Source organism: Lepidochelys kempii, chromosome 4, assembly GCF_965140285.1.
Source record: "Lepidochelys kempii isolate rLepKem1 chromosome 4, rLepKem1.hap1, whole genome shotgun sequence".
Taxonomy (NCBI): domain Eukaryota; kingdom Metazoa; phylum Chordata; order Testudines; family Cheloniidae; genus Lepidochelys; species Lepidochelys kempii.
The window spans coordinates 51,140,081-51,166,122 of record NC_136383.1 but is presented as its reverse complement, the minus strand read 5'-3'; the positions used below and the strand labels follow the sequence as shown (position 1 = coordinate 51,166,122).

The 26,042-nt window shown below is 43.2% G+C and overlaps 1 protein-coding gene across 5 annotated transcripts in view; it reads left to right on the top strand.

Moving 5' to 3' along the window:
- The window catches only part of MGAT4D (MGAT4 family member D), a 118,094-nt gene that overhangs the window by 28,954 nt on the left and 63,098 nt on the right, over positions 1–26,042 (top strand). For 4 of the 5 annotated variants that reach the window (XR_012158574.2, XM_073341191.2, XM_073341190.2 and 1 more), the window contains 2 exons: positions 10,937–11,098; positions 25,845–25,985. Coding sequence is in view for 4 of the 5 variants with exons in the window: in XM_073341191.2 (XP_073197292.2) it covers positions 10,937–11,098; positions 25,845–25,985 (303 nt within the window). In the remaining variant the exon portion in view is untranslated. Of the gene's footprint in view, positions 1–10,936; positions 11,099–19,102; positions 19,234–25,844; positions 25,986–26,042 lie in introns of those variants that run through there. The other variant, XM_073341193.2, reaches the window with a different exon arrangement.

Below are 26,042 nucleotides of genomic sequence, written 5' to 3'. Positions count from 1 at the left end.
CAGCTTAGGTTAAAACTTCCCCGAGGTACAAACTATTTTACCCTTTGCCCTTGGACTTCCACTGCCACCACCAAACTTTATCTGGGTTCCTGAGAAAATGTTGTTTGGAAACGTCTTTCCCCCCAAAATCCTCCCAACCCTTGCACCCCACTTCCTGGGGAAGGTTTGGTAAAAATCCTCACCAATTTGCATAGGTGACCGAAGACCCAAACCCTTAGATTTTAGAACAATGAAAAGGCATTCAGTTTTCTTACAAGAAGACTTTTAATAGAAGTAAAAAAGAATCACCTCTGTAAAATCAGGATGGTAAATACCTTACAGGATAATTCGATTCAAAACACAGAGAATCCCTCTAGGCAAAACCTTAAGTTACAAAAAAGACACACAGACAGGAATAGTTATTCTATTCAGCACAGCTATTTTCTCAGCCATTTAAAGAAATCATAATCTAACGCATACCTATCTAGATTACTTACTAAGTTCTAAGAGTCCATTCCTGTTCTGTCTCCGGCAAAAGCATCACACAGACAGACACAGACCCTTTGTTTTTCTCCCTCCTCCCAGCTTTTGAAAGTATCTTGTCTCCTCATTGGTCATTTTGGTCAGGTGCCAGCGAGGTTACCTTTAGCTTCTTAACCCTTTACAGGTGAAATGATTTTTCCTCTGGCCAGGAGGGATTTTAAAGGTGATTACCCTTCCCTTTATATTTATGACAGAGGTCAACACAGATCCCTGCCAACCAAATCACTGGCATGTAAGGGAAAGCACAGTTGAGGGACCCTGAAGTCACCATGGGTGATGGATCACATGTGCCATTGTTTGCAGTCCTAGCACTTGTAATGAAAACTTCCCCTTTTTTCCCCTAGGTGACCCTATGTAATATCAGTTTCCTGGGGGTAACAGGTGGCAAGGGAGCAGATGCTGCAAGCATCTGGGTACAGACCTGGTCCTTTATGCTGCTATGCTGTGCACCGCAATGATGGCAGAAGAGTTAATACTGGAGTGGCATAGGAAAGTGTCCTACCCAGTGATGAGCTGCCAAAATCTTAACAACCGGTTTCCTATAAAAAGTTCTGATTTAAGGGATGTGCCACAGTATGTATTTTTTGTAGCAAAAAGTATGACCTGTCCAGGAAAACATGGATGCATGTTAACCCTGCCTAAAGTTCTTTTTTAAAAAGATGGGCCTGAACTAGAAATGAGTTCCGTTTCACATGTGTGGGTCCCCGCCGCTCCCCAGGGGTGTGCTAGGGTGACCAGATGTCCCGATTTTAGGGTCTTTTTCTTATATAGGCTCCTATTATGCCCACCCCCGTCCTTTCACACTTTTTTTTTTCACACTTGCTGTCTGGTCACCCTAGGGTGTGCGTATGTGTGGGTCCCAGCTGCTCCCTGCCCCCCTCATTGAAGAAGGTGTGCAGGCTTACTGCCCTGGGAACTGCAGGGCACCAGTGGACGTGGAGCCAGCTGCAGACAGGGGCGTGGGGCAGGGCTGGCTGCAGGCAGGGCAGGGGGTGCGGAGCTGGCTGGAGGCAGGAGGATGCGGGGTTGGCTGGAGGCAAGGGAGTGTGGGGCTGGCAGGAGGCAGGGCAGGGGCTGACTGGAGGTAGGGGCTGGCTGCAGGCAGGGCAGGGGAGTGCGGGGCTGGCTGGAGACAGGGGGTGTGGAGCTGACTGCCTTCGGGCATGGCTGCAGGGGGGTGCAGCAGGGGTTGGCTGGAGACAGGGCAGGAGGTGCAGCAGGGGCTGGCTGCAGGCAGGGCAGGGGTGCGTGCGGTAGGGGCTGGCTGGAGACAGGGCAGGGGGTGCGTGCGGCAGGGGCTGGCTGGAGACAGGGCAGGGGGTGTGTGCGGCGGGGCTGGCTGGAGACAGGGCAGGAGGTGCGGCAGGGGCTGGTGTGGGCAAGGGGTGTGGGGGTGGCTGGAGACAGGGGCTAGCTGCGGGCAGGGTGGTGGGTACTCACGAGGAGAGCGGCTCAGAGCAGCCCGAGCAGCAGGACACAGCCCAGGCCCAGTAGAGCAGCTGGGGACCCACCAGGCAGCAGCGGGAGCCCCAGGACCAGTAATCGGGGGAGCAGCAGCAGCAACAGGGCTCGTGCCCAGGGCCAGGCAGCAGCCCACATGGCTCCCGCAGCACAGCGCCCCCAGCGACTGGAGGAGGAATTACATCACTTTCCAGCTGGAGCCCATCAAATCCTCAGCGCCCATGGCAGGGAAGCAGGTTAACAACCGGTTCTAAAACTGTTTCAAAATTTAACAACCGGTTCATGCGAACTGGCTCCAGCTCACCACTGGCCCTACCATAGCGGATGAAATAAGACAGCCCCCAAAAACCTTCTGCAAAGGATTGCAGAGTACCTCCATGAACGTTTCCTAGAGATCTCCATGGAAGATTCCCTGGCCATTCTTGTGCACCTAAAGAGTCTTTTCCAGAGAGAACCCGCTATGTAGCTGGAGTGGCCACTTGGATATAGATAACCAAGGCACTTCTCTTTTTATTAAGATTAAACATAAAATATAAGAGCATGTAACCCTTACAATTTTATTGGAATTAGGTACTCACCAGAGGTGCCTTGCCCAGCATCTTACTAGGCCACTATGCTGTCCTGCAACCGGCTGGGCTCTGGGGTTAAAAACAGCTCCTGACTCTCAGGGAGAATGGATCCTCTGCTCGCCTGTCTCCCGTTCTCCTCCTCCTCCAGAATGTCCTCCTCGTTGTTGCCTGAGCTGGCCTAGGACTCAGACTCCTGAGAGGTGTCCATGATGTGTTTTGGGGTAGTGGGGGGTGGGTGCCGAGAATCGCATGTAGCTCATTGTAAAAGCAGCATGTCTGTGGTGCGGAGCCTTTGTCTTCTGGTATGCCTGCTGCAGTTCTTTGATTTTCACCGGGCACTGCTTCGTGTCCCTCGTGTAGCCCTTCTCCCCCACACCCTGCATGATCTTTTCATAGATGTCTAAATTTCTACAGCTGGATCGCAGCTGTGCCTGTATGGACTCTTCTCCCCACAGACCAATAAGATTCACCACCTCCTGTGTACTCCAGGCTGGAGCACATTTGGGACATTGAGTCACCAAGATCAGCTGTGCTGGAGAGCTCTCCATGCTGACCAAACAAGAAATGGGAAGTCAAAAGTTCCTGGGGCTTTAACAGGGGAGGGGCTGTTTCCTGTATACCTGGCTGCTGTACAGCGGAGTTGAAAATGATTTCCAGAGCAGTCACAGCAGAACATTGTGGAACACCTCCTGGAGGCCAATTCAGTCGACTTAGACAACACTGCATCTACACTGCCTCTGTCGACTCATCAACATTGAGTTAAGCGCTATGCCTCTAGCCAAGGTGGATTAATTAAGTTAATATTACAGGTGAGTTAGGTCGGAGGAAGGGACCTGGTAGTGTAGACACATACGTTATTAGGTCAACATAAGAATTCTGTAATAAGAGATTTTTCACCTTCATATTTTTAATACTCAAAAATTGTTGATGAGGTAAATTCTGGCAGAAAACAAACATAGAAAAGAGATGGTGATAGGCCCAAAAGCAAATGTTAAAGATAATTATGAACACTGGAGAATGGGGGTACAATGGAAACTGTGTTGCGATTTTAACTAAAGTCTACATCAACACTTCAAAATTTGTAGCTGCTCTCCAGTAATAATGTGAGCACGTGTATAGACAGGGTTCATATGTTTTTAGCTCCATGTCAATAAAACCTGCCCTGAGCCCCCTATATTAGTGCTTACACTCTTGTTATACCTGATGTACCATTTTGTTGTTTAGACAAAGCTTTAACGGACATGGTGTTCTCCAGGAAGTTACTGGAACTCCCCTTATTTTTCTGACTGATCCCAAGGTTTGCAGTGTGTCCTGAAAATGAACAAATGTATCGACTTTCCCAGGCTTTTGTGGAGGAGTAGTTAAGATGTGTGTGAGTGGGTTGAAAGGGAAGATTCTTTTTCCCTTGGTGGGATGGGTAAATTGCGAAGAATATCTTGTATAGGAGTTAAATTTGAAACTTTTTGTAGGGATTTTACATCATATTAGGGAACCAGGAGACTGTAATAGCTATAGTCTAAGAATTAAAATAAATACATCAAATTAAATTAAATTGGAGTGGGCACTAGCAGCACCTACTATAATAATAATTAATATCTTAAAACATCTTAACATGTTTAACAGTATAATCTATTCTAAATGGTCAAACACCATTTTTTTGAGTCCTACAAGTACTTGATGAGTTTTAGATCTTTGCATTTCAATGTTATACATAGGTGTTATAAAGGTTTGCGCTCAGTAAAAAGCAAGAGATAATAACAGTTGCTGCTTTTATTGATGTGCATTTGTGTTCTCTAGTGAGTCACATATGAGAATACAGTTCTTGGAAAAGCCACAGTTAATGAGTACCACAGCGTTGAAGCAATCACAGAGCAATTTCATTTTGAATATGGTTATGAATTAGCCTGGTAATGATCTACCAAGAATCAACATTTATTCTGCCATAGTACTTCAACTTAGTGGCCTATAAGTATTTTTTGGTCTTCTCTTGTTAAGAGGCTTATTAAATTAACAGTTTCAGGCCCATGCTTTGACCTACCTGAAAGTTATAATTTAAGAGAGCCTACTAATCCTCAGTTTAAACTGAGAGAGAACATTTGACAAGCCCCCTTGATGCTTTTTTTTATATATTAAATGCTCTACATTTTGGTCCACAACTTATTTTCTGAATTCAGCTATTCTGTCTGTGTTTCTGCCAATAATATACAGTCAGCACTGTGTAATCTCTAGAAAAGACTTAAATAGGTATGCTTGGTTTCCCCTGTTGTGTGTGCAATGGCCACTGTGTCTTTGACAATAGCAATATTCACAGAGCCTAATATTTCAGGAATTAAACCTAGTTCTCATGAACATAACACATTTTCCAATGGCTTATTAATATATATAAAATCACCTAGAACCTCTCTCTACAAATTCATTGTCTGCTCAAACAGTAGGGTGATCTATCTGGACTCATATATTGAAATCAGAAGCAACCTTTCTGGGCCAAATTTAAAAAAATGTTCTACCAAAAGACTTTCATTTGAAATGGTCATTGTGTGGATTTGTATATGTAGATGTGGAGATTGCTACTAGTCCATCAGTGTTATACTTCAGAAGCCTCTTACCTTTACTGCAAAAAGTACAACTAAACTTTGCCAGATGGAATCGCTTATATAGAACCTTAAAACATTTTCTGTGGAAGAATGAAAAACCTAGATTCTACTTTGACTGACTATAAGCTTTGGGAACGGAACTGTCTTATTGTGATATGTTTGTACAGGACCTTTACATTCAACCACGATATAAAATAATAAGTCTCTTAGAGTCTCTTATTTTGAACTGGAAATAACACTGAAAGAAAATCCTCGAGTTGGTGATAGACAAGGACAGTAAAATGTATGTTTCAACTAATAAGATAAGAGGAATACGTACCTTGAAACCAATATGAGATATTTAGGAGACCTTTGGATTTACAGTCACTGTAATGTGTCTAGTGTCAACAGTGGATAGAATTTATTAACCCAGAAATATTATGAACTTTTCCCATACATTTTTAAATTAGGTTTATGTCAGTGGTTAATTAATGGCTGGGTTTGATCTAGCAATGTGAGGCTGTGGGCAGAAAGGGAATAGTTCTGATGTTTAGCATTGAGGTAGCATGTGTAACTTGTCAAGATAAAATCTGTATTGTTCATTGTACTGTCAGTAGGTCCTGGATAGAATTGTAGTAGTGCTACCATTCTACTATTGTTTGATGTGAGGTTGCATAAGTGCATAATTTCCAATTTGGAAAGGCTTAGAAATTAAAGTATCAAAGGAAAAATGCTGACACTCTATACGTAAAGTATATGGGTAGTCAACACTGTTTCCTTGATTTCTAAAAAGCTTATACTTACTTAGCCTTTGAATCTCTATTGCACATTCTCTGAAACCTGAAAAAATTACTGGTAAACTGCCTTATGCTTCTAAACCTGACGTATGTTAAGGAAGCAAACAACCAAATTTTATGGGCAGTGGATTGTATTCTGGTTTCTGGTTAGGATTCTGATTATGATCCACTTGCAATCTGAAATCAAATCAATTTATAAATCCTTCCCATACCATCATTCTACAGTAATCAACAACTTAATTTTCTGCTTCTAGCTCCATAGAGGACTTTTCGTACTCAACTCTCCAGTACGTATTTCGGAATTGCTACTGAATATGATGTGAATCCATATTCCTTGATATACTATAAAACTAACAGTGTTAAACTGCACCTGATACAATGATTAGCTGAGTGTATTGTTATGCCTCAGTCCATCTGGTACTAGATATTAATGTCAATTTTGGTTGTTTAATTAGCTATATTAAATTTATTATATTTCTTGCTAAAAGGTTGTCATCTGGTTGGGAAAGAATTCAGGATTTGAAATATAGCTGGTTTTCTTTTCTTTAAAAGTAGCACTCCTTTCACAGTGAATTATTTTTTAACAGTATCTTTTTGTTTTATAGAGCATAGAAATTGCAAGGTTTTTTTTTTCTTTTTCTTAATGACTCTGCCACAGCAATTTAAGTAACAAACACTATTCCCAGAGCTGCAACAAAAGTAGTTAATAATGTTGTTGCATAGAGGCTCAGTCTGTAGTGCTTTCTGCACCCAAATTTCCCATAGCTTTAGGCCTGTTCCTTCACTCCTAGCACACGCAAAACATTCATGGTGGATATGAAAAGGTGTACAGGAGTGTGCCTAAAATTATTTTAGCATTAATTGTTTAATAAAAAAAAATCACACATTTTTTCTTATGTGAATAATTTCACTGAAGTCAATGGGACTACTCAGGTAGGTAAAGTGAAGAATGTGTTTTTGGGATTTGGCATTTTGTGCTAAATCATAGTGTATTGAATGAGTAGTTCTAATGAATGAGGTGAGCAGGATTTGGCCCTGTAACAGGGTCTACTACTTTACAAATATTTTTGAAATTTAATTTTTTTAATAAAAAATATAAAGGGGAGAGAAATTAGGAGAAAAGAATAGAAAAGTGCTAACTAAAGAGCAATATTGATTGACATGTAATGGAAATGTAATCATGGAATTTTCATTTAGAATTTGGACTGAAATAAATTTCAATTTAAATCTTTTGTTCCCACAATGGCACAGTGGAACTTTTCATATTTTGGTTTACTTCAGATTTAATCTTTGAGGGATATGCTTTACTATTAGTGGAAATGTATAGGCAATTGTAGGAGATGACAAGTTTAGTTTTATCCCCAACTGAGGACATTTAAAACACAGCCTCAAGTACTCCCAAAGAAATCATGTCAATCTTAATCACTATCTTCTATTTTTTCCTTAAGAATAATATATATTATTATTGACTTTTCAAAGCACGAGTCTTGTATTTGTTTTTGTTAGCCCTGTGCCATATTCAAAACCAGCAGTTTAACTATTTTCTGAGAACATTAGACAAAAAGTAGACTCTCAAGTACTGAGGATACACATGGGCTGATTCTCAGTCAGTTAGAGCAGTTTTGCAATGGTCGCCTAATTCAAAACTGACCTTTAAGCCTGCAGATGGAGAATTGTCCCATGTAAAGGAATCCTCCAGTGTCTCCATCCTCCTAGCATAAGGACAGTGTTTAGGGGAAAGAAGACTATAGATAGGTAGGGCCCTATCAATTCACAGCCATGAAAAACGTGTCCCGAACTGTGAAATCTGGTCTTTTGTATGTTTTTACCCTATACTATACAGATTTCCTGGGGGAAACCAGTGTGTCTCAAATTGCGAGTCCTGACCCAAAAGGGAGTTGCAGGGGGGTCGCAAGGTTATTTTAGGAGGATCATGGTATTGCCACCCTTACTTCTGTGCTGCTGCCTGTAGAGCTGGATGGCCAAAGAGTGGCGGCTGTTAGCCAGGTGCCCAGCTCTAAAGGCAGTGCCCCGCCAGCAGCAGCACAGAAGTAAGAGTGGCAATACCACACCATGCCACGGGCACCTTACTTCTGCACTGCTGCTGGCAGAGGCTCTGCGTTCAGAGCTGGGCTAGCAGCCACCGCTCTCCACCTGCCCGGGTCTGAAGGCAGGGCTGCTGCCTGCAGCACAGAAGTAAGGGTAGCAGTACCGCAATCCGCCTCTGTTCCCCCCTCCCCCCACCAATAACCTTGTGACCACCCTTGTGGGCACCAGGTTTGTATAATTTTTGGTGGTTCCCAGAAAGGGTTCAAGTTCTGCCCCCCACACTGCCTTGTAAGCCAATATATATCCTTACCCCTGTCCCTCCCACCCCCTCAGCTGGGGCCAGGAGCAGGGCCATGGTCTCCAGGAGGGGGGACCTGGACAGGGTTGGGGGACCTGGACAGGGTTAGGGGACCGAGGCTGAGGCCACAGCTGGGGTTGGGCACAGGGGCTTGGGCAGCAGTCGGGACTCCAGATGTGGTGCCAGAAATGGAGCCCTGGGCAGCAGCCGGGACCTGGGAGCACGGATGGGACCCCGCATAAAACGTGAGGGTGCTGTAGCACCCCCCGCACCCCTAGTTCCTGCCCTATGAAAATAAGGAAGTGTTATTTATTCCTTCTCATAATATAAGAACAAGGGGCCACCAAATTAAATTAATAGGTAGCAGGTTTAAAACAAACACAAGAAAGTATTTTTTCATGCAATGCACTGTCAACCTCTGGAACTCCTTGCCAGAGGGTGTTGTGAAGGCCACTACTATAACGGGATTCAAAAGGGAGCTAGATAGATTCATGGAAGATAGGTCCATCAATGGCTATTAGCCAGGATGGGCAGCAATGGGTTCCTAGCCTCTGTTTGCCAGAAGCTGGGATTGGGTGACAGGGTATGGATCACCTGATGGTAACCTGTCTGTTCATTCATTCAGAGGACAGGATACTGGGCTTGATGGACCTTTGGTCTGACCCAGTATGGCTGCTATTATGTTCTTAAGAGTGCCCTTCAAATTAATGCTCAGTGGACAATTATGGACCCATGATCCTGAATATTGGTGAATCACGGGCACCACAGGCCCATATAACTCGTTGCCTATGACCACCTGACAACTCCTTGTTGGGTCAGGATCCCTATAACTACAACACTGTGAAATTTCAGATTTAAATAGCTGAAATCATAAAATTTACAATTTAAAAAAATCCTATGACCGTGAATTTGACCAAAATGGACTGTGAATTTAGTAGGGCCCTATAGATAGGTATGCATTGACAATCCTCTGTTCCCTTAAGAGCACCTGAGCGCTTTTGGCAGCTGGTAGAACAGGTCTGAAGCTGTTCTAATCTATGCTGGAAGGCCAGGCTGTCACAGAACCAACATAGGAGATGCAAAAGGCTCTTTTGCACGCACTCCCCATGCTGTCCCAGCTCTTCCTTGGCCCCACTGAAAATCTGGCTCAGAACATTTTATGTAGTGTCACTGGGCCAAATTCAGCTCTGTTATATTGGTATAAATGCCAAATAGCTGCACTGACGTCTGAGAAGTAGTCCCATCAGAAACCTGGCATGCTGCTCAGGCACACGGCGTTCTGTCAGACATTAAATACCCAAACTTGGAACCCTTCTAAGCTTATTAAATAGCTTTTTAGTTACAAAAAGTTCTAAAGGTTTTTTGTTTGTTTGGAGGAGCCACTTAAGGATTTATTTGCTTACACTGTACTTTATTGTCTGTATAGCTTTGTTTCTCTTTTATGGTTCCTATTTTTAATTTAAATGGACAGTTTTTAAGTTGTTTTAAATGATCATCACTCATTGCTGATTGAAAGCAATAAGTGGCTTAATACTCTGCCGGAAATGCACTTGTAAGGCATCTCTAAGAAGTTAATATAAGTGCTCCCTTTTTTGTTTGGTGATTGGTCAGTTTAGTTTAGAGAGTGTGATATGCATGAATATATTGCTTCAAGAGGTCCATGTTCAGGAGCTGAAGTCAAAGCATTCTTACCCACTCCTGAATTATTTCATAAATCTGACCCATTAGCATAGGATAGCCTCAAAGAAATTCTGTATTTGGATGATTATTAATGATAGATGAACCTTTGAAAACTTGGAGGATTTTTGGTCCAGTTTAGATAAGCACCCAAAAATAGGGATGCTTTTCCAGACTTCTTGGATTTGTAAAACTAAGCTGTGAATCTCATGGGAACAAGTTCTCTTGGAAGATTTTCAGTTCCACTTCCAGGACTTTTACTTCTGGCCTCGGATTAAACCATGAAGTGCAGGGGTACACCACAAGTGAAAAACAGTGTGTGGAGGGGATTGTGGGGAGGGGAGGTGGGGTGTTAGTGAAGGGACTCCTCTTATAGATTGTGGTCAATGTAGGGTATATAATATATTTTAAGAATCAGGAAGGAAGGATTTCGTGAAAAAAAATGAATCGAATTACTACGAAGTTCTTCATTATAATTCACTTCTGGAGGAAGAGCATGCATTAGTCTATTGTAGATCTGTTATGCTTGTCCTCGCTTGCAGCTATCAAACCTACACTCTGACCCAAGTGTCTTTCTATCCCTATTGCTAATGTGTATGTCCTTACCCTTATCTCCTACTTTAGCTATCATCCAGTCATCTCATGCTCCTCTAATCTGTCCAGAAATCATCCTTCTTGCCTGTCACTGGGACTATGCCATCCCCCACTTCAATTTCTTCTATGGCCTTCGTCATCCTCAGTATTGTGTTCAGACTTCTTGTCCTCACTTTCAAGGTTTTGTATAACTGTGCTCTCCTAAATCCTGTCTTTATTTCTTAGTATTCTGTCCCCTTCTTCACTCCACCAATAAACCTTGAATCAGCTCTTTTATTTTCTGTTTTCACTCTCTTTTCATTCTCTTTCCATGCTGTCACCTATTCCTGAACTCCCTCCTTATTCTAGTATATGGTTAATCCCTCCCTGAAGAAACCATTTACGTTTTCATTGCAGGAAGTGGCTTAGACATGTACCAAACCCAGTTTTTGGAACTTCATCAAAGATTGTTATATGCCGAAAAAGAAAATAAAAAAAGATCCCGTGAGTTGAGCATTGTCCTGGATGCAGTTAAACGGGTAGTTGCGGAGAGACTGAACTCTACAGCAAATCATACAGGTTTGTGCTCATAAAAATTTTTCTTCCTAAAGAGATTAAATTATTATATACTCTGGGCCCAATTCTGCTTCCACTAATGTTAATGGGAACAAATCTATTGACTTTGATGATGGCAGCATCAGGCCCTTATATGTTTAAAAAGAGGGTGAGAGAAGACTTTTACCATTCTTTAATTAGGTCCTAATAATACTTACCTGATGCATGACAATTTATAGGATTGGTTGCTTGGAACCTGAGAGAACTCTAAGAACATTTTTCTATCATTCTTTTCTCCTTTTATTTGTCTTGTGAAGAGTCCTTATTTCCTTTTCACCCCAAATTTCAAAAGAGGGGACATTTAAAAATATCTATGAAATGTTTACCCCTTTCTCATCCTGCTTTGCTTATGAGAAGCAGACTAAAACACGTTTATTACCGAAAGTCTCTCTTTCTCTTGCATCTTCGCACTCTCACGCACCTTCGGTACATTTTTAAAGTTGGACAACAAATACTAGAAGTAATTCCAATCAGTTAATCATATTCTGTTGATCTGACTTTCCACTCTAATTTAATTAGAGTTTTTATTCACTTCTCCTTTTAAAAACACATTAGGCCCAACTGCTTCAGCAGCTACTGCACATACTTAGGGCGATCTACCTCCACTCTAGTGGTTGCAGTATGATGGATTAGGCAGATAGCCCTGTCCCCTGGAGGAGGAGTAAGGCAGAGCAGGAGCTGGCCATCTCACATCCCTGGTGACATAGGCACAGTTTTCTCCAAAATCTGTTCTCATTGCTGCTAACCCCATTATCAAGAGGGAGTGGAGAGAATGAGAGGGGCTGCCTTCTTGTGGGGAGATAGATTAGGAATGTTATGTTGTAGTTGAAATGTGGGACATTGTGGTCTCAACACAAAATATTTAAGAATTATTTCTGACAGAATACATGGAGTTAAATCTACATAGAAAAAAGCTTTGGGATTTTATAATTAAAATATTGTATTAAAAATTGAAAGGGAGGAGGAATTAAGATGTGCATCATTGTCCTTCTGACCACTTTGCCTGTATGTGCTATCCTGTTTCCTCACTTTGTTTTTTTTTTGTTTTTTAGTTCCCAATCCAGCATTGACTCAATTCATGTGCTTAAAATTAAGCAAATGCTTAGGTGTTTGCAGGATCTGGCTTTGGATTATAAACACTGGAGTAGAGTCCATGTTGTAGGATTTTTGCCCTATGGCTACCTCAGTGAGGGCCTGATTCTGACTGAGAGCTACGTAATAATTTGGGGCAGTCCTCTTTCCATATTTAGAAATCAAGGTCAGCTGGGAAAGAATTTAGGCAACTCTACCAGGTTGGTGGTACCACATAGGAAGCCAGGTAGGGAGAGGAGAGAAGGAGATATGCAGTACGTAACAACTTTTTCTATCCGTACAAAACAAAAACACACCTTATACACAACATTTTTAGCCACCAAGGCAGGATCATAGAATCATAGAATATCAGGGTTGGAAGGGACCTCAGGAGGTCATCTAGTCCAACCCCCTGCTCAAAGCAGGACCCATCCTCAACTAAATCATCCCAGCCAGGGCTTTGTCAAGCCTGACCTTAAAAATATCCAAGGAAGGAGATTCCACCACCTCCCTAGGTAACGCATTCCAGTGTTTCACCACCCTCCTAGTGAAAAAGTTTTTCCTAATATCCAACCTAAACCTCTCCCACTGCAACTTGAGACCATTACTCCTTGTTCTCTCATCAGCTACCACTGAGAACAGTCTAGATCCATCCTCTTTGGAACCCCCTTTCAGGTAGTTGAAAGCAGCTATCAAATCCCTCCTCATTCTTCTCTTCTGCAGACTAAACAATCCCAGTTCCCTCAGCCTCTCCTCATAAATCATGTGTTCCAGTCCCCTAATCATTTTTGTTGCCCTCTGCTGGACTCTGTCCAATTTTTCCACATCCTTCTTGTAGTGTGGGGCCCAAAACTGGACACAGTACTTCAGATGAGGCCTCACCAATGTCAAATCAGAACCTGAATTTGTGTGTGTTGAAAGGCAATCTTTGAAGAAGCAGCTTTTCACCCCTCAATACAGTGGTGACTGAGTGGAGAATTTCCACCTAAACAACACAATAGTTCAGAGTTTCCATAGCATTCTGCCCATTAAAGCTGGTTGAAAAACAATTTTATGACAAAATTTGAAGTTTCCATTTCACAGGGCTCAAACCAAACATTAAAAAAACCTTTTTGTTACATATTTTTTTGAAAAAAATGAACTTTCATTTTTCCGTTTTCTGCCCCTCTTCTCTTTTGTGTCACTGAGTGAAATAAAATTAACAATATCCACAATTTTTTTCACTTCTTCCTTTTTTTCTCTCTTTTCTCTATTTTTCCCTAGTTGAGGGAGTTTTGAAAAGTTACAGAATGGAAAAAGGAGTAGAAGGGAATGTGGAGAAAAAGCTGTAGACATTATTCATTCTTTTGTATTCAGTGGCAAAAAAAGAGAAAAAAACATTTAAAATGGGGGGTTCAATTCACAACAAAATGAAAATTTTCCCTTCAAAATTTCTTGTACTATTTTTTTTGTCAGTCACATTTTTCCTATAAATCCTATTTTTAGCAGGAATATTTTCTAGTTGAAAAATTTTGACCAACTCTACTGTCCATGTCATAAATCCACTGTCCTTGCTGTCATAGGGGAATGGAAAAGGCAGGTAACAGGGAGTTGTGGAGAACAGGAAATCAGAGTCCTGTTTCTGCTAACTTGCACCTAGTGAGTAGGTTTTGTGGGTTTCTTTTTTGAGTGATTGCACATGTGCATTCCACTCTATGTGCATGTGGGCCCCAAGCACAGTCACCAGAAATTTTTCCCTCAGTGGTACCCATGAGGGCGGCTCGAGCGCCCTCAGGTGCTGTGGACTCATAGCACTAGTATAAAGTACCCAGCTGACCCCGTGATCCCTCAGTTCCTTCTTACTGCCCATGATGGTCACTGGAATTGCTATCCTTCCTTTGGCAAGCTCTATGTGGTTTTTCCTTTTTGCATATCTGTACATAGTTGTAAATAGTTTAGTCGGTTTTTAGTGAAGACCCAAAAGCAAAGAATCCAAGAAACTGGATTTATTCGGTAGAATATTTTATTCTTCAGGATTGCAAACCAGCAGGTGCTGCTAAGCAGATATGATTTCAACATGTGGGATTCATGCAGAAGTCAAGGACTTGCTCCCTCAGGACTCCAGGCAAGAGTTCTCCTTGTTGGTGGACAAGGGAAAATCAGTAGTAAGGGCCTCGTTGCAATCTGCTTTGGATGCAGCTGATTCGGCGGCCAGGTTCATGGCTTCAGCAGTAGCCATGCATAGGAGTTCATGGCTACAGTCTTTGTGTCTCCTGCAGGAGGTCGAGCAAACCCTTCAGGATCTACCCTCAAAGGAGCTTCAATCTTTTCAGAACAGACTGATGTGAAGCTTCATGGGTTAAAGGACTCTAGGGCAAGACTTAAGTCCCTTGGTTTGTATACACCAATGACTTCAAGGAAGCACTACAAGTCCCAACAGCCTGTTTTGTACCCTGCTCTGCCTATCTGTCAGGAACTGCAGAGAAAAAGAAGCAAGCATTTTAGGCATAGGCCATCAGCCCTTGCTATCTCAATGTCCATGCTTGCCCACCTAAACATTCAGGGGGCTCTAAGCAGGCCTTTTGACAAGACACTCAACGATGCCATACCAGTTCCCATGATGCCAGACCCTGTTTCTCCTTTGTTTACCAACCTCCTCTCCCATTTTCTCAATGCGTAGTCCCGTGTCACCATGGACCATTCTGTGTTGAAAATGGTGTAAGTGAGATACACCCTCAAGTTTACTTCCAAACTTTCGTCCTATCCTTCCTCCCATCTCACATCAGGGACCTCTTTCATGAAGATCTTCTGGCTCAGGAGGTTCAATCCTTCCTTTGGATGGGAGCCGTGAAAGAAATTCTGCAGAATTTAAGAGGGAAAGGGTTCTATTCCCATTATTTCCTAATCCCAAAAGCCAAGGGAGGTCTCAGACTCATTTTAGGCCGGCACCACCCCAACAGCTACCTCAAGAAATTAAAGTTCCACATGGTCACCTTGGCATCCATTATCCTCTCCCTGGATCCCTGGGACTGGTACGCTGCCCTCGATTTAAGAGACACCTATTTTCATATATTGATATACCAAGCTCACAGAAGGTTCTTCAGATTCATATTGAACCACGCACACTACCACTTCATGGTACAAGAACTCCTCACTTAAAGTCATCCCGGTTAATGTTGTTTCGTTGTTACGTTGATGATCAATTAGGGAGCATGCTCGTTTAAAGTTGTGCAATGCAATGTCGTTTGGCAGCTGCCTGCTTTGTCCACTGCTTGCAGAAAGAGCAGCCCGTTGCAGTTAGCTGGTGGGTGGTTGGAACCAGGGTGAACTGGCAGCCCCCCTATCAGCTCCCTGCTCCCCTAAGTTCCCTGTGCAGCAGCTGCTCAGCAGGCTATCAATTGCCCGCAGTTCAGCTGTCCCTCCCCGCACTGCCATGTGCTGCTCCTGCCCTCTGACTTGGAGCTGCTCCCCAACACTCCTGCTTGCTGTGGGGGCGAAGGGGAAGAAGAGGGGGGGCTAATGTCCCCCCTGCTCCTGCACCCCGATTACCCCATCTTCCATAGAGCAGGGGGGACACATGGACGGAGGGAGCTGCGCTCCAGTCTCAGCTTGCTGATCTAATTAACAAGGCAGTGTACTTCTGACCAGGGCCAGCTCTACAGTTTTTGCCGCCCCAAGCAGTGAAAAAAAACTGCCACCGCAGATGGCAAAAGGAAGAAGCTGCCGCCAATTTGCCGCCGCTGCTGGAGGAACAGAGAAGCTGCCGCCAGATTGCCGCCGCGGCCGGAGGAACTGCCACCCTGTTCTCAATGCCACCTCAAGCACCTGCTTGGAAAGCTGGTGCCTGGAGCCAGCCCTGGTGTTGACCCCACTCTTCATACTTAAATGGGAAATGCATATCTCCGTCTCTCAAACACATTCAGGGTGTGTCTCTGTCTCTGTCTTCCCTCTGTCCTTTCCTGCTGCCTTGTAGAGTGTGAGAGTTAACCCTTGAGGGCTCAGCCAATTGCTAGTTCATCATTTAGCAGTAAGGCATTCCCTGGGAAATATCCCACCCACTGACTCCTCCACCTCAACTAAGCTTCACAATCATCATCACCGTATACCGGTATTAAATTGTTTGTTTAAAACTTACACTCTGTGTCTGTGTGTGTGTATATATATGTCTTTTGTCTGGTGAAAAAAATTTCCCTGGAACCTAACCCCCTCATTTACATCAAGTCTTATGGGGGAAATTGGATTTGCTTAACATCGTTTCGCTTAAAGTCGCATTTTTCAGGAACATAACTACAATGTTAAGTGAGGAGTTCCTGTACTCCGGTTCTGCCTGTCTGCAGCTCCTAGGGTGTTTACAAAATGTATGGTGATAGTGGCAGCCTTCCAAAGAGAGCAGGTCTACCCTTATCTGGATGACTGGCTAATCAAGGGATGGTCTAGGGCTCATGTAGTATCCAGCTTTGGGCTCATCTAGTTGATTTTCAAGGCCCTAGCCTCCTGATAAATGTGTAGAAATCTATCCTCACTCCAGTACAGAGGACAGTGTTTATCGGAGCGGTGTTCAACTCCTCTCAAGCCAGAGCCTACTTTCCAGAGGGTTATTTTAAGACAACTACATCCCTAATAGCACACTTCAAAGGCCATCCCATCGCAACATCCAGAACTTGTCTGAGGCTTTTAGGCCACATGGCTTCATGCACATATGTGGTGCAGCATTCAAGGCTGCGCCTCAAGCCCCTCCACACGTTGCTGGCCTCCGTGTACTCACCAAACTGCCACCATCTGGATTTTGTACCCTCATGTTCTTGTCTCCCTCAATTGGTGGATCGACCTCCTCAATGTTTGTGCAGGGGTTCCCTTTATATGGCCCCAACCGTCAGTGACCCTGATCTCAGATGCATCAGCACTAGGGTGGAGAGCTCACCTTGGGTCCCTCAGAACTCAAGGTCTTTGGTCTCCAGAAGAACTTTCTCTCCACATCAGTGTCCAAGAACTCAGAGCAATTCACCTGGCCTGCTAGGCTTTCCTGCCACGTATTACAGGCAGAGATTTGTTTGTTCTTATGGACAATGTTGCTGCCATGTTCCATCTAACAGGCAAAGAGGAGCTTGCTCTTCCAGCCTACATCAGGAAGTGATTCAACTATGGGAATTCTGTATCGCCCTCTCAGTCAACCTAGAGGCCTCTTACCTTCCAGGAGCCCAAAATGAGCTGGCAGATCACCTAAGCAGGACTTTCTCCAGTCACCATGAATGGTCCCTTTGCCCAGATGTGGCGCGGGATGTTTTCCAGCAGTGGGGGACTCCCGAGATAAACCTATTTGCAACCCAGTACAACAAAGCATCACCAATTCTGCTCCCTGTGTGGCCACAGTCCAGGGTCTATCACACATGCCTTTCTGATGGAACACCTTTACTACACTTTTCCCCCCTGTCCCGCTTGTACACAGAGCACTTCTAAAGATCAAATGGGACCGGAACCAGATCATTTTGATAGCCCCAGCATGGCCCTGCCAACACTGGTTCTGCCACTTTGCTAGGCCTCTCAGTGGTGACTCCAATCCCACTTCTGTTACACCTTGACCTGATCTCTCAGGACCATGGTCGACTGCTCCATCTGAACCCAAGTTCCCTTCACCTAATGGCCTGGAAGCTCCATGGTTAAACCTCAAAGAGCAGGCTTGCTCAGGGGAAGTTCATCAGGTTCTACTAGGGAGTAGGAAGCCCTCAACCAGGGCTACTTATCTTTACAAGTGGAAGCAGTTTTCGGTCTGCATGTTCCAAAGTGGGATCTTGCCCATGTAGTCATCCTTACAAGAAAGACTTGAGTATCTATTACACCTGAAGCAGCATGATTTATCTATCTCCTCTATCAACGTTCACCTTGCAGCAATAGTGGCTTTCCACCCCTGGGTAGATAACCAGTCCGTATTTTCACATCACATGTCCATCTGATTTCTGAAGCGACTAGAGATATTATATCCTCAAATAAGAGAGCCAGTTCCTCCCTGGGACCTGAACTTGGTCTTATTAAAGCTCATGGAATATCCATTTGAACCACTGGCAATGTGCTCCTTATTGTACCGCTCCTGGAAAGTGGTTTTCTTAGTGGCCATCACTTCGGCCTTGGAGTTCAGGGCCCTCACATCAGAGCCTCTAGACACAGTCTTCTTTAAAGACAAAGTTCAGTTACCCACCATTTCCTTACCTCACCCCAGTTTCCTATCAAAGGTAGTATCACAATTTTATAACAATTGGGCAATCTACCTTCCGGTCTTTTACCCTAAGCCGCATGCAAATAGAGAGGAGTAGCACCTTCACTTCTAGGGCTCGCCTAACGTCCAAACTTTCTACATAGAATGGAGTAAACCATTCAGAAAGTCCACTCAGCTGTTTGTAGCAAACAAGATGAAGGGTCTCCTGATCTCGTCTCTTCCTGGATTAAGTCTTGCACTCATGCTAGTTACAATCAAGCGGGGGTACCGCCTTCCAACTATCCCATGGCTCGTTCCACAAGGTCACAAGCACGGTCAGCAGCATTCGGAGAGCAGATCTCTGTCCAGGACGTTTGCAAAGCAGTGACTTGGTCATTGTGCATACGCTCTCCTCCCATTACACCATCACACAGCAGTCCAGAGATGATACCAAATTAGATCGAGCTGTCCTGCAGTCTTGTGTCCATGAACTCCAATCCCTCCACCTATTCAATTGCTAGGGAGTCACCTGGAGTGGAATGCACATATGCAATCACTTGAAGAAGAAGAAAAAACAGTTACTAACTTTCTGAAACTGTTGTCCTTTGACATGTCCATTCCACGACCCGCCTTCTTACCCCTCTCCATAGGAGTCTTCTGGAAAGAAGGAACTTAGCAAGCAGGGGGTCGGCTGGGCACTTTATACCAGCACTATGAGCACACAGCACTAGAGAGTGCTCGGGCTGCCCCGACAGGTACCACTGAGGGAAAAAATTCCAGCAACTGTGCTTGGGGCGTGCACACACCTGGAGTGGAATGGACATGTACAACACGACTCAAAGAACAACCGTTACGAAAGGTTAGTAATAATTTTTCTTTGTTTTAGTTTGCCTAGGGGGTTGCCTTCTGATGTTGGACAGCAATCAATCAATCAGTCTGTTATGGAGCTAACAGCTGTGGAGATGTGGCTTTTTAAGGTTCATGCAGCTTGGAAGGCTATTATTGTTTGTGTTGGATAGAACTCACTGCTGTATAACTCTGGCATAGAATGCCTTCTGTCTTCCCCACCTCCGTGGGAACTGCATTTCAGGGCTGGTCTACACTACACAGGTCGACATAAAGCAGCTTATGTCAATCTAATTATGTCAGTGTCTACACTACAATCTTCCTCCCACCAATGCAAGTTCCCTATTACACCGACATAATAACTCCACCTCCACAAGAGGCATAAGGCTTATGTTGGTGTAGTTAGCGTGATGCACTGTCTCTGTAGACACTGCATCTGGTACATCAGCTGTCTTGTCAACTTCACAGCAGGAGCTGTGAAATTGACAAGAAAGCCCCTGCTCCTCTGGAGAGCTGGGCGGCTGGATCCTGCTCTGGACTGGGAGCTGGAGTGAGAAGCCTGAGTGGCCCCCACCCACTCCCTGCCAGGTGAGCCATGTAATTGACAAGACTGCCTGGCTCCCAGCAGGGAACGAGCAGGCAGAGGGAGCCGAGAAGCAGGGGGCAGCTGGCCCCTGTTCTCCGGTGGTGAGAAGCCCCAGGCGGCTTCCCCCGGCTCCTGGCAAGGAACGGATAGGGGAGAAGCTGTGGGTGACTTCCCCTGGCTCCTGGCAGGGAATAGAAAGCCGGGGGGGAGGGGAAGGGGGCGGGGGGACAGCTGCCAGGAGCCCAGGAGCCAGTGGAGCAGCCAGGCTCCAGTCAGAGAGCTGCCAGCTCTCAGCTCCCTATGCTGACCCTCTTAAGTCGGTGAAAGCGATTCTGGTGAGGACACGCTCTGTCAATCCAAGGAGGGTAGAGTGGACATGCACCACCGCAGTAATTACTGCTGTGGCTGTAAGTCGACCTAATATAGGTTGACTTAAGTTTGTAGTGTAGACATACCCACAGTGGTAGTAATTACTGTGAGTGAACACTGGTTAACTGCAGAGGCAAATGGCCAGTGCACATTTTACTTGCACATCAGTCATGATAATTATGGGTATGAATTTGTGTGTACCTATTGCTGAAAAGCATTTTGAAATCCTTTTGAATGAAAAGTGATGCATAAATGTAAGCCACTATAATATCTTAATATGGCCAATGTGCTTTCACAAGTATATAGCAATTATTTTTTGTTTCAGGTATCCATTTTATAAAATTCTGCAATGAAAGGAACTCATTGTGAAGTGCAATGGGATTCATACCATGTAATAACTGCTTTTCAAGAACTACAAGCATCAAGTGCTTATATGATTGCATTATGACAGGAGGAGTTAGGCATGAGTCTGCTCATTTCTATTTTTATTTCTGGCACATAGTTTTGCTTCCCTTTTGACTCTGTGCCATTCTTTCCTTCCCATTCTAACAGCTTACCTTTCTTTATTATTATTATTATTTCTTCTTAAATTACCTAGAAAGTCAACACTAGAGAGAAAGGTAAAACAACCTCTGAAGATTAATCAAGCCACATTGTTGATGTGTTTGACTTTGAATCTGCTTCTTCGTAGCAGGGAGATGTCCTTCTCAGAAACCCTTTGATTATCAAAACAAGTGATGAATTTGTTTGGATTTTTTAGAGGAAAATTTTAAATGGGTTAAAAGTTAATACCCAGACCTTTCAAGAGGGAGGGTATATTCAAAAATTAGAATACAAGTTTTGGAACATTATGCTCCTGTCAAAAAACCTAAAGAATCTTGGACCAAGGCTTGGGGCTCACTCAGTCCATCAAGCTCATACTTTGTGGCACTCCAGGAGGTAGGGGAGAGAGAGGTGACTAATTTATGACAAACCAGCAAGGATTTGCCAAGCACAATAAACTCTAGCCCCATCTATCACTTCTCCAATATGGCATATACATGACTATTCTGGCTTTATGATGGTGTGATGGGGTGTGTAAACCCTGCAAAAGTCAGAAAAGAATCAGAAAGGACTGCTTGGGGCTCAGTCAGCTCAGCAGTGTGATACCTGAAACAGGTGTTGGACTTTGAAAAATGAGCTAAAAAAGTTGCTGGCTGGCTGGGAGGGAGAGCAGACGTTTGGCTCTGTGTGGGTGGGAAGGCTGGCTGGGGCCAGGAACTCAGGAATGGTTACCTATTAGAGCTCTCCCTCCCCCACCCACCCCCTGCCTTAGGGTTTGGAAGAGTTGTGTTTATTTTGGACTCTGGAAGGGATGGTACTTTTATCTGACCTAGCTGGAGGGCTAGGTCACCTTAACCTGAAATGGATGGAAACAGGCAGAGCCACTGCTGCACTACCCCACACCATTTGAGGGCATGCAGAGAGGGTATGTAGCCACTGATTGCTTTGTGCAACTTGGAGATAACTCAGTACCAGCAGAATTCCAGTTTTCTGGGTGCTTTGCACAGACTGAAAAGTACAAAACCTCTAGAAGTAGAGCTGAGGAAATGGCCCCTGAAGTGTACTCAGTCTTTTCTCAGGCAAATCAGAGGAGTTTTACTCTCTTTCAGGCCTATCTATGTGCTTGTTCTCATATATACTTATGTATATGTCATAAATATAAATGGAAGGGCAAGGGTTGGGAGGATTTGGGGGGGGAAAGACGTGTCCAAACTACGTTTCCCAGTAAACCCAGTTAGAGTTTGGTGGTAGCAGTGGAGATCCAGGGTCAAAGGATAAAATTAATTTGTACCTTGGGGAAGTTTTAACCTAAGCTGGTGAAAGTAAGCTTAGGAGGTTTTCATGCATGTCCCCACATCTGTACCCTAGAGTTCAGAGTGGGGGAGGAACCTTGACAACCTACATGAGCATGGGTAGTCCCAGGGACAGGGAGGGAATGACACAGACAGAGTTCTCATATGATGTACATAGGAGTCTCACCTGTGTCAGGACAGCAGAAATAAGCTGTAAGGCAACTGGTAAAGTTAAGTTTTGAAATGATTTCTTGCTAGCTGCTTAGCAGGTACACATTTGAGTGAAAGATCTTTTGCTGCTCAGGTTCCTTTCTTAAAACAAAATAAAGAGTAAGGTCTTTCATTTAGTCCTTTCAAATATTTATTAGTTTACCTAATGGTACCCATCATCTTTGCACATTGGGTGCCTTGTATTAATTAAGTGGAAAATATTTTTGTTTCACCAGCTTTTAATTGACTTCTGAATGATTTTAGGAACAGGCTCTATAGGTTTTTAGTAGCTTTTCTAATTCTATATTTTAGCAATTTCCTAGCATTTATTCTGAGTAATGTTTCAAAGAGGATGGATCTAGACTGTTCTCAGTGGTAGCTGCTGACAGAACAAGGAGTAATGGTCTCAAGTTGCAGTGGGGGAGGTTTAGGTTGGATATTAGGAAAAGCTTTTTCACTAGGAAGGGTGGTGAAACACTGGAATGCGTTACCTAGGGAGGTGGTGGAATCTTCTTCCTTAGATATTTTTAAGGTCAGGCTTGACAAAGCCCTGGCTGGGATATTTAGTTGGGGATTGGTCCTGCTTTGAGCAGGGGGTTTGTCAAGGTTCCTTCCCCACTCTGAACTCTAGGGTACAGATGTGAGGACCTGCATGAAAACCTCCTAAGCTTACTTTTACCAGCTTAGGTTAAAACTTCCCCAAGGTACAAATTAATTTCACCCTTTGCCCTTGGATTTCCACTGCCACCACCAAACTTTATCTGGGTTTACTGGGAAACATGGTTTGGACACATCTTTCCCCCCAAAATCCTCCCAACCCTTGCACCCCACTTCCTGGGGAAGGTTTGGTAAAAATCCTCACCAATTTGCATAGGTGACCACAGACCCAAACCCTTGGATCTTAGAACAATGAAAAAGCATTCAGTTTTCTTACAAGAAGACTTTTAATAGAAGTAAAGGAATCACCTCTGTAAAAATCAGGATGGTAGATACCTTACAGGGTAATTAGATTCAAAACACAGAGAATCCCTCTAGGCAAAACCTTAAGTTACAAAAAAGACACACAAACAGGAATAGTCATTCTATTCAGCACAGTTCTTTTCTCAGCCATTTAAAGAAATCATAATCTAACACATACTTAGCTAGATTACTTACTAAAAGTTCTAAGACTCCATTCCTGTTCTATCCCTGGCAAAAGCAGCATACAGACAGACCCAGACCCTTTGTTTCTGTCCCTCCTCCCAGCTTTTGAAAGTATCTTGTCTCCTCATTGGTCATTTTGGTCAGGTGCCAGCGAGGTTACCTTTAGCTTCTTAACCCTTTACAGGTGAGAGGATTTTTCCTCTGGCCAGGAGGGATTTTAAAGGGGTTTACCCTTCCCTTTATTTTTATGACAGGGTTGGATTAGATGACCTCCTGAGGTCCCTTCCAACCATGATATTCTATGATGCACAAAACTGGAGCCCATAGAAATGTAATATATTTATATCTAGACAGCTAAAGTTAGCAAGTGACAATTTTCAACTTTAATTGATTGTATTTGGTAAATTTGGATTATTTTTATAAATTCACATTTGGATTATTTCAACATTGGTATGTATTTTAATTAAATGTCGCCTCCCTTTTAAAATTCTGAAGACTCAAGAATAAAGTGCTACATATTACTCTTTGCTACTGCAGCTTTTGTTTGCTCAATATGTGTTTAAAAGTCATGGTCCCATTGTCCTTGTAAACAATGGGAGTTCTAACTGTATAAGGACGTCTGATTCAGGCCCTTCATGTGCTCAGTTAAAAACCCCATGTATTGCATTCTAAGAGAGAATGTTCACCATTTGCCTGCTGGGAAACACTGGAAGTTAAGGATTAGGAATTACTGATATTAATGATATTTCTTGTTTATTTACAACTGACAAAAATTATCCTCTCTAATTGTTTGTTACACCGACTTGTTGGCTCTTCTCTCAAATGAGGCTTAATCCTGCAACTGCTTGTGCATAAGCAGAGCACCTACAGAGCCCCACTGAAATCAGTGGACCTGTGTATGGATGCAGGAGTCTGCCTATGTGCAAGCAGTTGCAGGACTGGGGCATTTAATAGTAAAATCTCTGGGTCAGGGACTCTCTCTTACTATGTTTTTTGTAGGAATCCTAATACAATAGGTCCCAATCTGATTGGGACTTCTGGGTGCTACTGTAATACAAATTAGAGCTGGTCAGAAAATTAATTTTCAATCCTGCAAAAAAGAAAAGATTTTAAAAATATGTTTTGGGTCATCTAAAACAAAACATTTTGATACATATGAAGAGTTTCAATTTTGACACTTAATTTTTTATATAAAATTAAATTTCAAAATGAGAAATCAAAACTTTTTGTTCCAAAAATATCAAACCAGGACACTTTGACAATTTCAAAACAATTCTTGCAATTTTTTCTAATTTTTTTTTCAAAATCAGTATAATTTTATGAAAAATTTTGGTTTTGTTTAAATGGCATTTTCTGACAGCAAACTGTTCTGAGGAAATGTTTCTGACCAACTGTAATCCAAACTGTCATAAATTATAAAGGGAAGGGTAAACACCTTTAAATCCCTCCTGGCCAGAGGAAAAACCCTTTCACCTGTAAAGGGTTAAGAAGCTAAGATAACCTTGCTGGCACCTGACCAAAATGACCAATGAGGAGACAAGATACTTTCAAAGCTGGGGGAAGATGGGGGACAAAGGGTTCTCTCTCTCTCTCTCTCTCTCTGTGTGTGTGTGTGTGTGTGTGTGTGTGTGTTGCTTTTGCTGGGACCAGAGCAGGAATGCAGGTCAGAACTCCTTTAAAGGGTTAATAAGCAATCTAGTTAGAAATGCGTTAGATTCTGTTTTGTTTAAATGGCTGATAAAATAAGTTGTGCTGAATGGGATGTATATTCCTGTTTTTGTGTCTTTTTGTAACTTAAGGTTTTGCCTAGAGGGATTCTCTATGTTTTGAATCTGACTACCCTGTAAGGTATTTACAATCCTGATTTTACAGAGGTGATTCTTTTACTTTAATTGAAATTATCTTTTAAGAACCTGATTTTTTTTTCATTGTTCTTAAGATCCAAGGGTTTGGGTCTGGGTTCACCTGTACCAATTGGTGAGGATTTTTATCAAGCCTTCCCCAGAAAAGGGGGTATAGTGCTTGGGGGGATATTTTGGTGGGGAGACGTTTCCAAGTGGGCATTTCCCCTGTTCTTTGTGTAACACTTTGGTGGTGGCAGTGTTTAACCTAAGCTGGTAAGAATAAGCTTAGGGGGTCTTTCATGCAGGTCCCCACATCTGTACCCTAGAGTTCAGAGTGGGGAAGGAACCTTGACACAAACACATCACAATAATAAACTCATTTGGGGCGTGTTCTTGCAGTCCATCAGAGACTTTGGGAAAATTGTTTTTGATTGAAGGATCTGCTATTTAACTTCTGCAATCAACAAGAAAGCTAATCATTCACCACCATGAAAAAGAATTGATTTGACCTACAGTAATCTCTGATAAAATGGCTCTGATTTAATAAGCTTGTATTTGTAATATGCTAAACTTTTATTTGAGAGAAAATATTTGTCAGAGTAATGAGCTCAATCCTCTTCTGTTTTTGTTTTTTAAGATGCCATGAAGTGGAAAGTGTTAAATCTCACCAGCAAACTCCCTTTGCGTCTTACAAACATACACTACTACCTACCTCACCTCCAGGAGCATGAAAACAGCCTTTATCCAAATGTTGTCATTGGACAAGGGAGAACTGGAGGTAAGAGCTAAAGTTTAATATTTGGTGGCATTTTTATTTTCACTTGAAGAGACGTAC